The sequence below is a fragment of the Falco punctatus genome (genome assembly GCF_963210335.1).
Source record: "Falco punctatus genome assembly, chromosome: 11".
Classification (NCBI taxonomy): Eukaryota; Metazoa; Chordata; class Aves; order Falconiformes; family Falconidae; genus Falco; species Falco punctatus.
This window is the reverse complement of record NC_137591.1, coordinates 2,954,600-2,970,697: the sequence shown is the minus strand read 5'-3', so window position 1 is coordinate 2,970,697 and position 16,098 is coordinate 2,954,600. Positions and strand designations below refer to the sequence as shown.

Here is a 16,098-nt window from a genome sequence, read left to right as displayed (position 1 = left end):
GTCAGACCATACTTTTTCAACACAGTGTTCCTGATTTGCTAGGAGAGTACAGGGACTTGCTACAAAGTGAAGCAAGCACAGCAGCCTAGGGGTACCACAAAACAGATCTCTGGATTCAAATGGATCTGTACCTGTATAATCAGTTAGATTACAGTTTTTAAAGTATAAATACTTACCTGTAAAGGAATTACAGAATATGTATCAATAATGTCACGATCTCTAGAGGCTTTTATGCAATAGAGAAACCACGTTGGATCATACGCTACAGAAATAGTGCTTTTCTTTGGTGCTGTCACATGCACCAGCTATTCTGTAGACATCTCACTCGTTCTGTTTTCCAGCATTGCCATATACTGACCTATTCGGCATCTGTGTATGCTGCTGTCAAAAGCATGTTTAGTCCCACCATGGCAATGGGATTTATATCTGACATATGTTCCTCTTCTTCCCATACTCTGGCACTTAAACTCCAGATTCATTCTTTTCTTGCTCTTTAAAAAAAGAAGGGACATATTTCTAGTGTGGCCTCATTTTTGCAGATCTTAACGGCTGCATTATTTATGCCTGAAGGCTGTTAGCATAGCAGAGGCTGCTTCTCTTCTCTGCACCTTCCTGTTCCTTTCCCTCTCCAGCCTGCAGCACATACACACTCCACTTCTGGGGATGCCACAACTCTACTGCACCAAGCAAGGGCAATCCTCCTCCCTTCAAGGCTTATTCCAAAGCAAGAGGAGACAGATTTAATCCACGGCTGTGTCAGCCTGACCACCTAAGCATCTGAAAGACCAGCCTGGTTTGAGAGGGCAATAAACGTCAGGTTGTCCAAACTGGCAGTTTTGACTGATGTCCTGTGACTCCGTAGACCATATGATCTGGATTTTGGTGGGGTTTTTTTAGATATCCTATACTTTTTCTGTGTGGCATTTTGGAGGGAATTGTTTCCTATTCTTTAGATATTTTGACTATGAGCGCATGTACAACTAATTTAGAAATGGCACCGCCGGTGGTTACCTCGGTTGCAGTTCTGCATGGGGTCTGCTTTCCACATCACGAACCAGCTCCTCCGTGAAATACGGGAGGCAAGGAGGCTGTGGGGTGGAAGGAAGGGTTGCTGACTGCTGCTGTGCTGGAAGCTGGCTAGCTTGTCTGGGGAGGCAGTGGTGTAGACGTGAGGTATATGGGAACTCCAGGAGGAGTCGGGGTTTGCCTGGAGGGCTGTAGAGTAAGTGAGTTTAGATTCTACACGAAAGTGTTAAACCTGTTCAGTTGGTTCCCTTGCCATGAGCAGGTTCCGGGGGCTTTGGAACCAGAAGGACAATTGCTTCATTCATTTCCTGAGGTTAGTTTGTTAAAAAAAGAAAAAAGAAAGGCTATTTGTAGCATTAAGCTTGTGATTTCAAGACCGAGTGTATGAATGGGATGGCTTGGATAGCTGGAAATTCAGTGGTGTTGCTAATGCGGCTAGCTACTGACTTAGCTCCAGCTGCAACCTTGATTTGATAATTTTTTATGTAACAAAGTTTACAGAGATGGAGGTTTCTTTTCGAACATGCAGCTAAGGTCAGAAATAAAACAAAAAAATATGGGTAGTTTAGCCAAGATATTTGAAAACCACTCGGCTTTTCACTATAATTTAAAACCTTTGCGTCTTACACTAGTGAATCTAATAAAAAAACCCATAAAATGTAATACGAAAATGACTAGTGCTAAGAGCGAATTTGGCTCAGTTTTGCATCTCTCTCTCTTGGGCCCCAGCAAAATATTCCAACAGAAATCCAAAAGCTTCAGCATGATGGAAAGAAAATTCCTTGTCTTTCAGGTAACAAATGCTACTTCAGCAACGGAAATACAAGACACCAATTATGGCAGCTTTGGAAAGGCGGTGTTTTGGTTTAGATTGCTTTTGCTAAACCAGAAGTCCTCCTCAGGAAAATGAAAAAAAAAAACCAACCACCAAACCCAGAAATGTATGTTAGACACATAAATCACCTGAATGAACAAAAGCCAAGGATAAACTGATACAGGTTTTGCATAGTAAGAATTAGATTTCATTTATTAAAACCAAAGGAAAGAGAGTTTTGCTGACATCCCTCCCAAGAACAGAGCGGCAGGTAAAACCTGACCCTGGGGGATGCCCGTGGGTGCTGCCTGGCCGCAGCCCTCTCCTGCAGGAGAAGGGTTTCGGATCCGACCCAGGTCCCAAACTCGACAAAGTGGGATGGGGAAATCACTGCTAGCACTCAGAGCCTGGGAGAAGTTAAAACCAAAAACCAATCAATCATTAAAGCAGATAGAAACCACATTCCAAGAAAACAGGATATGATTATATGTCTCAGGTGAATTGTTAACTCGTGGAATTTGCTGCTGCTGGACCCAAGTGACTCCGGTAGGACTCCGTTAAAAAAAATCAACCGGTGAAGTGGAGATTGAAGCCATCTTGTCACTACAGGTCAGATTTATTTAAAAATTTTAGACACCCATGGGGTTTGACATGATGTAAAGTGTTAATTAACAAAGAGTAAATCTAGAGGCTATGTATTTTGTATGTGCTTAGTAGTTGGCTGCTTGGGCTCACTGATCGCAGGCAGGAACTGCTGCCAGGTGCCACGTAAAGGGACTCCGGCTTTCATTTAGCAAATTTTACTCCCCTGTACATGTTTTCCTAACACAACCCAAAGTGCACACAAGGCTTCTGCCATGTTCCTAGTGAGGAGCATGATGAGGAGGGCAGGCCAAGGTGTGAGGAAGGTGAGGGATTGAGAAAGATGCTGCTACATATCGCCGGGGCAGGGGCTGATGTGTGCTTGCCCGGGCGCCGCTTCCAGGGCCGATGGGGTTATGAGCAGAGGGTACAGAAAGGGTTTTCTTCCCATCGCCTGTAACGTGGTTTGCTTTCCCCCAGCTCTTCGTCCCGCCAAGGGGATGTTTCTCCAGGGGTCTCAGCTTGTTACATTCTCCGTGCCACTCTTCCTGGGAGGACAGCTATGGTCTGTGTGCCTTCCTTTCATTTATTTATTTGTCAGTTCTGTTGCATAACAAACATTTCCTCGAGCCTCACTGCTTGAGCCTGTGCTGCAGGGTGCCATCTGGGGCCGGATGACTCTGTGCTTCAGGTCACAAGAGGAGACAGGCACATTGCACTGGGATTTAAGAGAAGAAGATTTAAAAGAAAAGGTAAAAAAAAAAAGCTTAAAAAAAGTAAAAGGAAAAAGTAAAAAAAATATGTTTAAATAAATGTAAAAAACCAAGGTTTAAAAAAGGTTAAAAAAAGTTATTATGAAAGGTTGAAAAAGGTTAAAAAAAGGTTTAAAAACGGGTATAAAAAGGTTTTTAAAAGGTTTAAAAAAAGTAAAGGTTAAAAAAGGTTAAAAACGGTTTTAAAAGGTTAAAAAAGGTTTAAAAAAGTTAAAAATAAGGTAAAAAGGTGTAAGAAAGATTTAAAAAGGTTAAAAAAAAAGGTTTAAAGGAAAGGTAAAGAAAAAAGGTTTAAAACAAAGGTTAAAAAAACGTTTACAGAAAAAGGTTAGAAAAGAGCACGCAGAAGGCGCTACGCTCCGAGGCGGGGCTGGCGGGTGCTGCCGGCGGCCGCAGCCCTATCCCGGGCCGGGCGGCGGGGGGCGGGCGGGGCCGGCCGGGCGGTGGGGGGCGCGGGGAGCCGGGCGCTGCCCCCGCCCGCCTCTCCCCGCGGCGCCGCCGCTGCCGGCCCCGCCGCTCCCGCTCCTCCTCCGCTCCGCAGTTTGCGTCTCTCCGCCGCCGCTCTCAGTCAGCGGCGGGGCCGCGGCGCGCAGTGTCCCCGGAGCCGGGCGCGGGGCGCAGCGGCCGCCCGCCCAGCCGCCGCCGTCCCCCTGCATGGCGGCCGCCCCGCAGCCCTAGCCGGCCCCCGCGGCCCGGGGGAAGGCGGCGGCGCGGGAGTCGCGGCCGGGGCGGCGGGGAAGTTGGCCGGAGGCGGTGCCCGCGGCTCTCCCGCCGCGGCAGCATGGCGCGGGGCGGCGGGCGGCAGGAGGCCGCTGCCGCTGCCCGGGGCCGCCGCCCGCGGGGCCGGGGGCCGCTCGGCCTCCTCTGCCTGGCGCTGCTCTGCGGGCTGGGCGCCGCCGAGGCGGAGTTCTCCATCCTGGACGAGGCGCAAGTTCTGGCCACCCAGATGAGGAAACTCGCCACCGAGGAGCTGGGGGTCGTCACCATGCAGGTACGGCCCGGCCCGGCCCGCGCCTCGCCTGGTTTTCCCTGCTTCCCTCCCTGCTTCCCTCCCTCCTCCGCACGCTCTTCCCGATTCCTGCTTCGCCCTTTCTTCGCTCGCTCCTTTCCTCCCCCCCCTCGCGCCCCGGCTCTCCTCCGCAAACTTTCCCTCCGCCTGCGCGGGCCGCCCGGCTCCCCCGGCCCCGCTCCCTCAGCCGCGGCGGGCGGCGGGGCGGGCTGAGGCGGCAGCGCGGGGCGCGGGCGGGCTCCGCGTTTGTACCGCGCACAATAGAGACGGGCGGGAGCGTGTGGCCCCCCGCAAGTCCCGAGGGGCCGGGTTTGCGGGAGGGGGGGCCGAGCCGGCCGTGGGGCTGACCTGCATCCCGCCCTTGCGTCCCGCTGGCCGGCAGCTGCGGGGAGCCGAGTCCTGCCCGAAAACGCTCGGCTTGGGGTAAAGAAATGCTGCCCGGCCCGACAAGTTTATTCGGATGCTGTAATTCGCGTCGGGATTTGGGTGAAGGTAGTAGTGAGGAGTTATTCGCATCCCGACCTTGGAGGCTGCATCCTGGTGGGGTGACGTGTGCAGGGTGCCCAGCGCAGGGTGCTGCGTGCGGGGGCTGTGCTGGCCCCAGCTATCGGCCACCGACCCTCCGGGGCAGTCGCGGGGAGTGAAATCAGATCCCCAGCGGCGCTGAGGGGAAGGTATGGTCAGTAGCAAATGCAGTTTTAAAAGCCTCCCCATGTGAAAAGGAGACACTTTCAGAGGATCAGCAGGGGTCTCTACCCAAATGGCCTTTTATCTTCTCTAAACTGGCTTCATTCTCTCACCTCTGAAACATCTTTGTGTTGGCCGGCCTCCTAGGGCTGCGTTTTGTCCAGGAAAACACTGAGCTGTCTCTTGTCCTTGATGCTAAGAAGACGTGGATTTAAATAACTTCACTTAACAAGGTATATTATTGATGTACTGAATTCAAGGAAGTCACTTTTTTTTTTTTCCTGTGCCGTGCATACGCATGCATGTATTCCCCCTCAAAAGACCCCAGCGTAATCCTGTAAATGGTAGAGTCTCTGCCTAACGCAAATTAAGTCAGTATAATTGTAGCACTAAATCTGCCTGGTGTTAAAAAAAAGCAACACACGATCATCTCAACACTTTCTGTCTTTAAAAAAGCAACTCATAAACACGTACATTGTTACCTTGCTGCGATACACCAGCTAACCGTAGGATGAGCCGGGTTTTCTTTCCAAGAACTGTGCGGATGATACGAACTCGGGAACAATCTGGATGCCGGTGTGCAGGATGCTAGTAATGTTAAAACTGTGTTTACTGTTAGTTGGATATTTAAGACCCCAAAGTAATTTAATGCAGTGAAACTGGTAGTTAAACTCTGAAACCCCTATTCATATGGAGCTCTATTTTTACATGCTTAATATTTTGGCTGTCTAAACTCCCATCAAGCTAATGCGCAGCCTGTCCTTTGCTCTCCCCTGTAACATTATTACAGCTGTTTAAGATTAAAAACCGGTGGGAACAAACCTCCCCTGATTTTAGAAGCTTCTTTGCTGACCTCCTACAGTAGAACGAAAAATGTTATGACATGTGTCACTGCAGCCCATGCTTCTCACTCGATTTTAGGGCAGAAATTTCCCCGCTCAGGCAGGGCCGGGTGTAGCTGGTACAGAATTATCCTTTTCTCCCCGCTCACGCAGGGCTGTTGGGGAGGTGGTGGTGGGTGCCTGGTGCCAACCGGTGGATTCCCTGTGCTGCAGGACTGTCGGCACAGTGGGGATGCTCAGGGCGATGCAAACAGGTGCCGTGGTGAGGCTGCACCTGGGCAGAAAGGAGGAGGGGAGGGGGGTTTTGGAAGAAAAACGATGGAGCTTTCAGGCTTTAATTAGATATAAGTCTAGGGGTGTTGTCCTGGGTTTAGAGGGCGACATGGAGGCAAGGCCCTAAATCAGGACCTAGTGAGAGGAAGTTGCGGTAGTGAGAGGAAGGATTAGTAACCAACCATTTGGGAGATGCGGTTTTATTTAGTTTCATAAACTGTAGAGGAGGAAGCGTCAGGGTTTAATGCTTCCCTTGCATGCTGTCTTCGTGCTTTGGTCCTTGCCAGCTGTGTCTCCCACGTCTGCAGATCCTGGTAATAGGCAGGAGGTGGTGTCACCCGCTGCCGGAGTGGGACATGATGGTGGGAGAGGGCTTTGAAGGAAGGATAGGTCGAGCTGGATGTGGGGAGGAAGCATCCAATGAGTGAGGAGCAGGTGGAGATGCTTAAGTAGAGTGAAGGTGAGAGGTTGGTTTGGGTGTGTTTTGAGTCTGGAGAAAGAGAAAATTGTAGACAGAGCCTCCATAAGTGCAGGAAGGGAGGATGAGGTGGAGCCTCCAGAGCGGACACTAGAGGAGCAAGTGGAAGAGGTAAGAGAAGAACGACAAAATTTGTGAGCCTTAAATGCCTGTGAAAAGGGGCAGGGTGTAATGAATATGGAAGTTGGGAGATGGAAAATAGATTAGATTTCTGCTGGAGCAGCCATCGGTGCTATAAACAAGATCTGTCTCCTCCGTGCAGTATCTACTTCTTGTGATACATTCTTCCTTTACCAGTGTTTCATGTAATTAGTCCAACAGCAACAAGGACTTAGTGTTTTTAATCAAATTGCATTATTTTGCATTGTTGAGAGGAACGAGGTGCATGTACGTCTGTGTTGTAATACAGGCTGAAGCTAAGGGAAGGATGAGAGGGATTTCTGATGTCAGCATCAGTCTGACAATTGTTTCTGGCACTCACACCACTGCTTTCTATTTATAGACACTTGCATGAGTGTAGTCTCTTTGACTACTACTTTTAAGTAATGCTTTGTTTTCTCACACATGTAAGTGCTCTGATTTCATATACAATTTCATTCCTTGAATATGGTACTATGTAGAGCAGCTGAGGGTAATGTAATGCAGGTGACAAATCAGGAGATGCATCATTTGCTGAATGTATCGGACAGCAGTTTAACAGTTTCTTATTTAAGTTTAAAATTAGAATATACACATTTGTATCATACGAAGTACTCGGTAAGAACATGTGTTGGGTGCGGCAGTGCAGAAGGACTTGTGGGTTCTTGGGTGTCTTTGTATTACCATCCTGGGTGTCATTTCTCCAGAAGTGGTTAAATATAGAAAGTTCGATTGTCTGGCTTCCTCTGTTGCACTGATTAATTATTGTTCCCACTCTGTTTGACAGTTCTACCAAAAGCACAGTGAATGACATCGCTGTATCTTATATCACATGTATTTCCTTTTATGCTTCAGGGTGTGGGGTGGTGCATATGTGGATGTGCTTGCACTTCTCCCCCCCCCCCCCAAAGGAATAGAGTTGATCTATGTATAAGTTCTTCCCAAAGTTCATCAACGGTTCTTCCAAATTAACCAGAAACAACCACACCATGATCTCTCACTCTTCCCTCCACTTCCTGCAGGGCAGAAGGTGCCGCACTGTGGCAGCGGCAGGAGGAGAAGCCGCTGGTTCGCGGGGTGCTGTGCCCACAGCAGGTGTACCTACAGTCACCTGTAACTGTCACCTTCTTTTTTTGTTAGCTAGAGCTGACAGCATTGGCAGTGTCCGTATCATTATAGGGAGCAGCTTTTGGCAGCAGGCTGCATCCGTGCAAGGCAGCGTGCACTCATGTCTCTGCTTGCTGGTCTGAGCAGCCGTATTACTTGTCATTACATAGCAGACTACATCTTAAATAGACTAATGTCATGACTCGCAGAAGGCTGGAGCTTGGTCAACGCGTGGCTCATGTGGCAGTCCTATAATATATTTTCCTGGGCAGAGCTGACACTCGGCAGTAATTAAAAGCTAAGCACCTATCATACTAAAATAAATTGCTGGTTGTGGCATGACGTGGTCTGCTGGTGGATTTTAACCACCATCCCTGTTACCTGTCTTCTCTGGCCTGGTTGAAAGTACAGAGTAGGTTGTTGGTTGAAACAACTGAAATTCTTTGGTTGGGAGGTGAAAACAGGAAAAGAATAAATCAGAACTTTTGTGAGCATTTGGTTTCATTTTGGCAAGGTTTAACCCTCTAAATCTGCATGGGGCATCCAAGGTGAGGACTATTTTTTGATAGTGCGGGACAAGGCAACATTTCCACCTCTGAAACAGGGATATAAAACTTGCAGTGAGACTTGAAAGGATTGAGCAGTGCTTTGAAGATGAAAAGCATTGTTAAGTGCTTCTATAACTTTCAAAATGCATGTTGGTGTTTCTAGCCAGATAGTAACAAAAGTTACAGGCCCAGAGGGCCCTGAATATTTTTGAAGGCAGCTCTGCCATCTTAATCCTTTACGCTTACTCTGTGAAGGAAGCACGGCCCTTTCTCATTGTGTATAACTGATCTTGGAGGCTGGAAGGAAAAAAAATGCAATTTGAATCCGAAAACAGCAGTTTGCTGGTCATTTTTTCCCAATTTGGCGCTTGTAGGTTTGGTGCTTTTTTTCCCTCCTTATTATAGTAATACTGGTTCAAGTGATGTAGTGATGTGTAAAATAACAAACTGCGTAGTACAAGTTTCTCCAGGTTGATTGGCAAGCGTATTGTTTATTTATTTTACTAATAACTTGTCTGGCCTTAGGTTTTTCAAGAAGAAAAGACTATGCACAGACCAGAATGACATGGAGACAGGGAGATGTCCGGGGGTTTATATAGGGAGGATGCCCTGACACCCTTGTTCTGAGAAATCCACATTCTTTGAAGGTTTCTGGGTGATGGCAAATAGTTGCAGTCACCAGAACTGTTCATTTGTTTAATCTCTTTGAAAATGAACACTGACAGAATAGAGTATTGGTTTTTTTTCTAATGGGATGGTCTTCTGGCTAATGGCAGAGGATTTACAACTCTGAAGAGATAAATCCCATTTTGAGCTGTGCTGCAGACCAGTTGAAATGCCAGAACTGTAGTTCTCTATCTCTGAAATCAGGGGTTTCACGCAATTCCACACTTATTTCTATGGGTATTTACAAATAAATGTCAGTGACTGTGAGGTTCTTGCACAACAAGTGATGTACCTGGACCTCTGTGGACCCTCAGCCAAATGACAGCACAGAAAACCTCTTCCCCACCCGCCCCCCACCCCCCTTTTACTTTCAGGTTGTTTCCAGCTTGTGAAGCTGAAATACAATAGAAAAATGTAAGTAAGGAGGGCTGATAAATGTTGGACTGTATTTTTCTTTTTGTTTTAATTATTATTTGGCAGTACTGCACCCTTTAGTAATAATTACAGAGTAGAAACCAGTCGAGTAAAACCTCATCTGTTTTACATGATTATGTCTTGGTTTGAATCCAGCTACAGCAGCCTTTTTCAAGGCTTTCTGAAAGCCCAAGACTGCAGCAGTTTTTTATCCTGTTCCACATGGATTCTTTTTTTTCCAGCATGAAACATTTCAAAAAGATAGAGAGAGGTCCTGGTGGAAGGACAGTGAAAATGGCAGCGCTTAGGAGACCGAATCTGAATTTTTAATTAGGCTTTGAGTTGTTTCTTCAAAGTGTCGGGACATTGTTAGTGATGTAAGTCTTGTTGCATTAGTGGAGACTGACATTTTGCTTCAAACAGGGAGAATGCAGCTGTCCTGTGCAGATAAAAGTTGCCAAGTGTGGTGCAGCAAGGTGGGTTGGTAGATAATTAGTCGTCCCCTGCACTGCTGCGATGAAGGACCCTGCTAGTCATGGCGGGGACTGGAGGGGTTATTAGCAGCAAGAAATCCAAGTATGCTGTGAAGTGATTGGGAATCTCTCAGCTGCGGCAGGGCTGATAACATGTATGTTAAGAAGGCACAAAAGTAGATACAGCATGTGTTAGCCCTCTTTTTTTCTTGGCTTAATTCAGTAGGGGAAGAATGGTTAGTGCATGATGATCTGAACATAGTGGGGAAGCTGCTCTGCTGCCGGTAGCTTGGCCAGGCACTGGTCAGAAAAAAATCTAATGCTGTCAAGCAATGTCGAGTGCCTCACCTTCTTTCAGACAGAAAGGCAAGATATGTTTGAGAATGGAGGGAGATACAAAGTGTTAAAGGACTTCTTTTGTGTGTGTGTGTGTGTGTTTAGCAGTTATTCTGCTGTGTCTGTGGCTAAAGGGAAGTATTAACAGATTTTTTTAAAAAACAATTATTCTTTTCTGTTCATTGATTATTGGTGAAAAATGGACAAAGAAATGATTGGAGCCTTGTCAGTTCACTACCCTTACGTGTGGGAGTGCCCAGCTGTAAGGAAGTACTCTGGATTTCTGTATTTCCTTTGTCAGGGCACTCCAGTGTGACCTGCTCAAGGCTGGGGTGCAGGGCTCCCCAAGTGCAAGCCTGGCTCTGTGAAACCTGCTAATGGCAACATTTCATGGATCCGAGCTTATGGGGGCTTTGCTGGGGACTTCAGTAAGGGTTGGATAATGTTCGAGGAATGATTTATTTCTATGTAGTTGAATAGGAAAACACTAACTTTTTTTTTTTTTTTTTCATTTTTCCTGTACACAGATAACATAGCTTAAAAATTGAAATTTACGTAGCTTATTTGATGTATCAGTTTTTGTTTTGTATGTCAAAAATTCTGCTGAGGTTTTGACTAATAGCTGTACTACCTCTTCTTGTGTTGTAGGCTTAATGCAGAATAAAATGTAAAATTGTAAAGTATGGAGGGATTGCATTCTGCAGTCATTGTTTTCCTGTAGTTTATTGTTGTTCAATACTATGCAGTGTTAATCTGAAAGGATATCCTTCTGCACTCCTTCCCATGGAAAAGAGATTTTAATAACATCGTTACTTACCCAGTGTCTGTTGTGAAGACATGTCTTTTCTTATATAAAATAGAGTGCATGCTAAGTCATTGCTTGAATCTTGCGTTATGTGTGCTCTTCCCTGGTGCAGATTTCTGAACAAGGCTATATGTCTAATTTTGCAGAGAAAAATCTTAGCTGACTTTTGAAATAATCATGGTTGCACAAGTCAATGATACTCATTTCCAATCCCATGAAAAGTTTTAATGGAGTCACTTCTACCAGCTTGTAAGGTCTCTTTAGAGTCTCCCAAGTGATTTTGCAAAAGTATATTTGCACAATTACAATCATTAGCAAAACCAAACTATTACATCTCCCTTTACCAGCTTCTCAGCCAAAGCAGCTGATAAAACCAGCTTTTTACTAGTGCTGTTTCCCTCCAAGCACACAGTTTTGCTCAGCTTTGACTATGTGAAATGAGGCTGCAACCACTCCATGAGAAGAGCAAAAAAAGCCCTGACACCTTTTTGAGAAAAGCTGTAATTTTACTTTCAACATTTCTGTGGAGTTGTCTGGCCAGTGCTTTCTGTCCGGTTTTGGCCATCTTTTGCACATACTCCTGCAATGCAGCAGGAATTTTTGGCTATACTTACGATCGTCGCAGGTGGGAATGAGGCCAGGGAAAAGGGCTTTAAAATAGACACATCTGGAAGTTGCCATAAAAGTTTCTAGAAGCTTGAATGCCTTAAGCAGAATTTCTTGTGCATTCACCCTGGTAGGGTTATGAGAGTATTTTTGTGCCATTTTTTGTGGATTTCAGACCAGATTGCATGTGAAGGTAAGTTCAGCTTGGTGGTGACGATATGACTTTACCACACCAAAGGGCTGAGGTGCTCCCACGACCTCCCTGTCTCTGGTTCGGTCGCTGCTTCTCTTGCTTTCAGCAAAGGAAGCATTAGAAATATTTCCTCTTGGGCTGTGCTTTCCCCTCAGAAGTAATATTGAACAAAACCTGGGGAGGTGTTTGTGGTGATGGGGCGGAGGGGAGAAGGGACAGACTCCCCAAAATAGCTATAGTGGGAGCCTGTTTGCCTGGGGCAAATCCAGGCTCCAAGCCAAGGCTGGAAAGGGTTCACCAGCCCTTGGGAAGGTTGTGCGGAGAGCCAGGAGGGCTCTTTGCCTTTTGTTGGAAAATAAAGGAACCCCAAATTATGTGGGTCAGGAATGTAAGATTTTATGATAGCAGACTTTCCTTTTGTGTGAGGGTAGCATTTCATACTAAAATGAACAGCAAGCTAGCAAAATCTCTTGATTTTAACCAAATAAGCAGCGGTCTTCACCAGTTCTTTCCCAGAAGCCATGTTAGCACAAAGAAGATCAGCTGTATATACGGTCCCTGCGCGCTTGTGATCATTTTTTCTCCTTACCCCTTACCACATGATGGCAGATGGGTGTGAAAACTGATCAAATAGTGCTGCAGCTGCAGGGAGGGGTATTCAGCAGCACTGGGATGGCGGTGTGGCCAGCAGTAATGGCAGAGTTGTCCCTGGCCAGGGACCATTCCAGCATACCATGCCATCTCCGCTGCATTCCAGGCAGCGCGCTCCACTGTGGGGCGGTTCAGCTCGCTGGTGCATCCCAAACCTGGCTGCTTTCGCAACAGGAGATAGCCCAAGTCCTCAGCAGAGACTGGTTGTGTTTGACTTGCACTAGCACTGTTTTGCCTCAAAACAGCAAGGAAGAAAAAAAAACCCCACGTCATGTGATGCTTTTTGGACAAAAGTAGATGCTGAGGTGTTGATTCATTGGCAGGCATCAGGTGAGGAGCACTTTCTGGGAATACTCTGCACAGACACCTTGGTATGGCTACAGAGCATGTGCTTTTTGGGAGCAAAATGAAGTTTGTCTGAAGTGTTTGCTTTCAGTGGTCGTCTGTCCATTGCAAATCAACATGCATGCAAATGCTGGTGGAAGATTAGCACAGAAGAATGTAGTTTTCAGGCTATTTTTATTGTTTTATTCATGGTCAGTGAACTAGCACGTTGTTTTCCCTTGTTTTTCCCAGTACGGAAGTCATACGGGGCTTCTGACATTTGATTTTGGAGACCTAAACACAATTTGGAGGAAAAGAAAGACACAGGATCTCTCCTCGTTGCAAGGAGCGTAAAGCGGAGGAGGAGGAGCTGCTTCGAGTCAGTGGGTCCTAGATTGTTGTTGAGTGTTTTGTTAGTGAGGCTGAAGGCGGGTGTGTGGTCTGCAGGTTCAGCTCCCAGTTGACAACAGCTGGCACGGTCAAGCCCTTGTGGACCGGCATATTTGAGAGAGACCAAACCAATGTTTTTGAGACAGAATTTTTGTGTTACATGGAAGTCATATGAAACATAAAATAAAGGTGTTTATTAATTTAAGGATAATACATTTAGCAACTTCAACAATGAAAGGATATTTAATTTAAATATCCTACAACTGTGGTCTAGGTAGACAGCTTCCTTGGGCATACTGTTTGCCTAAAGAAGCATGTGTAATGTGAATTTCTTTGTTGTCTTTCATTTCTTTTGCCAGTGGCTATCCAGGTCTGTCACGTGTGATGAGAGGTTCATTCCCTTGGTCTGGTTTGGTGGAGTTTGGCTACAGAGGACAATTTACAGGGAAAACTGCACTTTCTGGTGCAGGCAGGAAGACAGGAATAAGTACTGAGGATGGCTCATTTGTCACATTATCTAGCAGTGGTCAGGCGTCTGTTTTTAAATTGCAAATTTTGAAGTCTTTTATCTTTAGATTAAAATTAGAAAATGCTATTCCTGGATACACAGTCTTTTGTGTCTGGCTTGTAGGAGGTCATGATTTAAAAGGAAAAAACCATTTGAACAAAGTTAACATTCAAATACATTGCAGGAGGAAGGTGAAAATAGCAAACTTTTAAAACTTAGCTTCACCAAAGTTGAAGTTGCAAACACAAAGCTAACCACCATTCAGGAGCCTACCTTCTCTTGTCAGTTACGGCTTAGTAGTGTAATTTGGGAAACAATGTAGTCTATTCTTAATGTTTTATTTTTGACTAAAATGAAACTATCATTGTAAATCACAATGTTCCATCTCTTCCTTTTGAATTCTGCTGCTGTTGTATTTTATGTAGCCCTAGATGATTTCGGTAGCTGCTCTGAGGGATATGCTTGATGGTCTTGAAGTTGTTAAAATCAGTCAGCTGAAGATCCAGCTGTTCTTGGCAGAGGTACCCGTGCTGTGCTGAGCTTGCTGCTGGGACTGTGGGATTTTGTTCCGAAAGTTGTATTTGGTTTTTAACATTTCAGATACCGACATACAGATGATACTGTATTTCCATTAAAACTACTGGATGCAAAGCTAAAATTAAAATAACCCCAACATAATCATGACAGTAGGTAACTAACTTAATAGAAATGACTAGTTGTTTAATTCTGTTTGGTGAGAAAATGAATCTAATGACTTTTACAACTCTACTGATTCACCATGATGTCACATAAATGTAATTTTGCCTCCCCCTTCGTATTTATGTATTCAGTAAGCTGTTGACTGTAAGTCTAGAAATACATTAAAAAAAACACATTCTGGTAATTGCAACCTCAGACTTTCAACTGCTTCTTTTTCATACATATCCAAGAATAGAAAGTCAGCCTCCAAAAATAAATTAAACCTGACATACATCACCATGGTTTTCAGTGCTTGAAATGGAGGATTTCTCTTTGAGGAGGAGAGGTGCAGCAGCTATTTTGGGAAGGGAAGGGAAGACTTGGAGTCAGGATGAGATGCATGCAGACCTGCTAGGTGAAGGCTTGTTTGAAAAGTAAGAAAGACCTGCTGAGTGTGCTCTCTGCTTCGAGTGTGTTGCCTGGATGATTCAATAGAGCCTGAAAATTCACACGAAAGGAGAAGAGGCAAAAAAAAGCAGCTAGAAAGGGATAGCACAGTCATTAAAAAATTTTAGTAGAGAAGTGCATTGTTTTGGGGGTTCTTTGAAAATGTAAGGAAAGCATTGTCCCCTCTGAGCCAAGTTTGATGAGAGCTGCTTTGCTAAATGTGCATATAGTGTAGGTCAGGCATATTTCAGGCTCTTAGCTGGTTTTTATTAATCCACATCTTGGTGCAACTTTGATACAAAAAAAATATGTTATTGTGTGTCTGTACAAAAAAATCTTATTGTGTGTTCAAGACCTTTGACCCCAACCCTTCACTCATTGGGAAGCCTAAGGGGTTCCCATTGAGTTGTACTTAAGGCTCTCTTGTGCAGACCGAAGGTGCAGCAGAGCTGGGTTTCTGCTGCCTTCCAGCATTGCTCCACCATTCCCTAGTTTGCTGCTTTTGTGTCGTTTTTGCTGTTCCCTGTCTGCTTGCTTTCCAGTACTGTCAGCGTGCTGGAAGCGGTTTCCCTGCCTGTCAGCGCTGGATGAGCACTAAGGCCTCCTCCATGTGACGTGTGTGGGGCCGAGGTGGTCAGTTCCCAGCTCTGGTATGGCAGATGGACACACCTCTCTGATCGGCACAAGAAATAACATGATTGTGACAGATCTCCTGAAATTTTGCATTTAATGGAAGATATCCCTGAGGGACTGGCAGCGAGCTGGATGGACGCCTAGGGCTGTGAATGCATAGGCCTACAGAGCACTGTCTGCCTGATGAAACCCAGCAGTTTTGCAACCATCCACTCTTCCTCTGTGCCCACAATGAGGAGCTGGGCTGGGTTTTGCCACCGCTGCTAGGAAATTACATTTCATTTTAATACTGAAAACAGATTTATAGCCTTCTTGGGATTCTTGCTCTGAAATAGGGCCCAACGCTAACACTGGCTCTAACCTTAAGTCTGATTGCCTGCATGTCCAAAAATACATTTAAAATATTAAAACCTTGCTATAGCAAGTCTGCGGGCTGGCAGTGTGGCTAGCTGCAGATCCTGCAAAGGCCGGTATGTGAAGCTGGCGTATGGCCATACCCATGCTGGTGAAGATTGTCAACTTGTGGCCTTGCTTTGATGCAGAAAGAAAAAAGACAGATTCTAGGTTTTTTTGCCTTTTGGTGGACAGAAAATAACTTGCTTTCTTACAGGGCTGGCAGGAATTTATGTCTACCTGACTTAGTTATTCAAAATCTTGGGAGATGCTGAGCCCCTGTGGGCAAAGGAAAGGGAGGAAG

The 16,098-nt window shown here is 45.7% G+C and overlaps 1 protein-coding gene across 2 annotated transcripts in view; it reads left to right on the top strand.

The window, feature by feature from the left end:
- The first annotated feature begins 3,727 nt into the window (after window positions 1-3,727).
- Window positions 3,728-16,098, top strand: part of CACHD1 (cache domain containing 1) — a 112,559-nt gene continuing 100,188 nt past the window's right edge. The window contains exon 1 of one of the 2 annotated variants that reach the window (XM_080407237.1): window positions 3,728-4,186. In XM_080407237.1, coding sequence (XP_080263363.1) covers window positions 3,977-4,186 — 210 coding nt within the window. In that variant the 5' untranslated portion in view covers window positions 3,728-3,976. The remainder of the gene's footprint in view (window positions 4,187-16,098) is intronic. The other variant, XM_080407236.1, reaches the window with a different exon arrangement.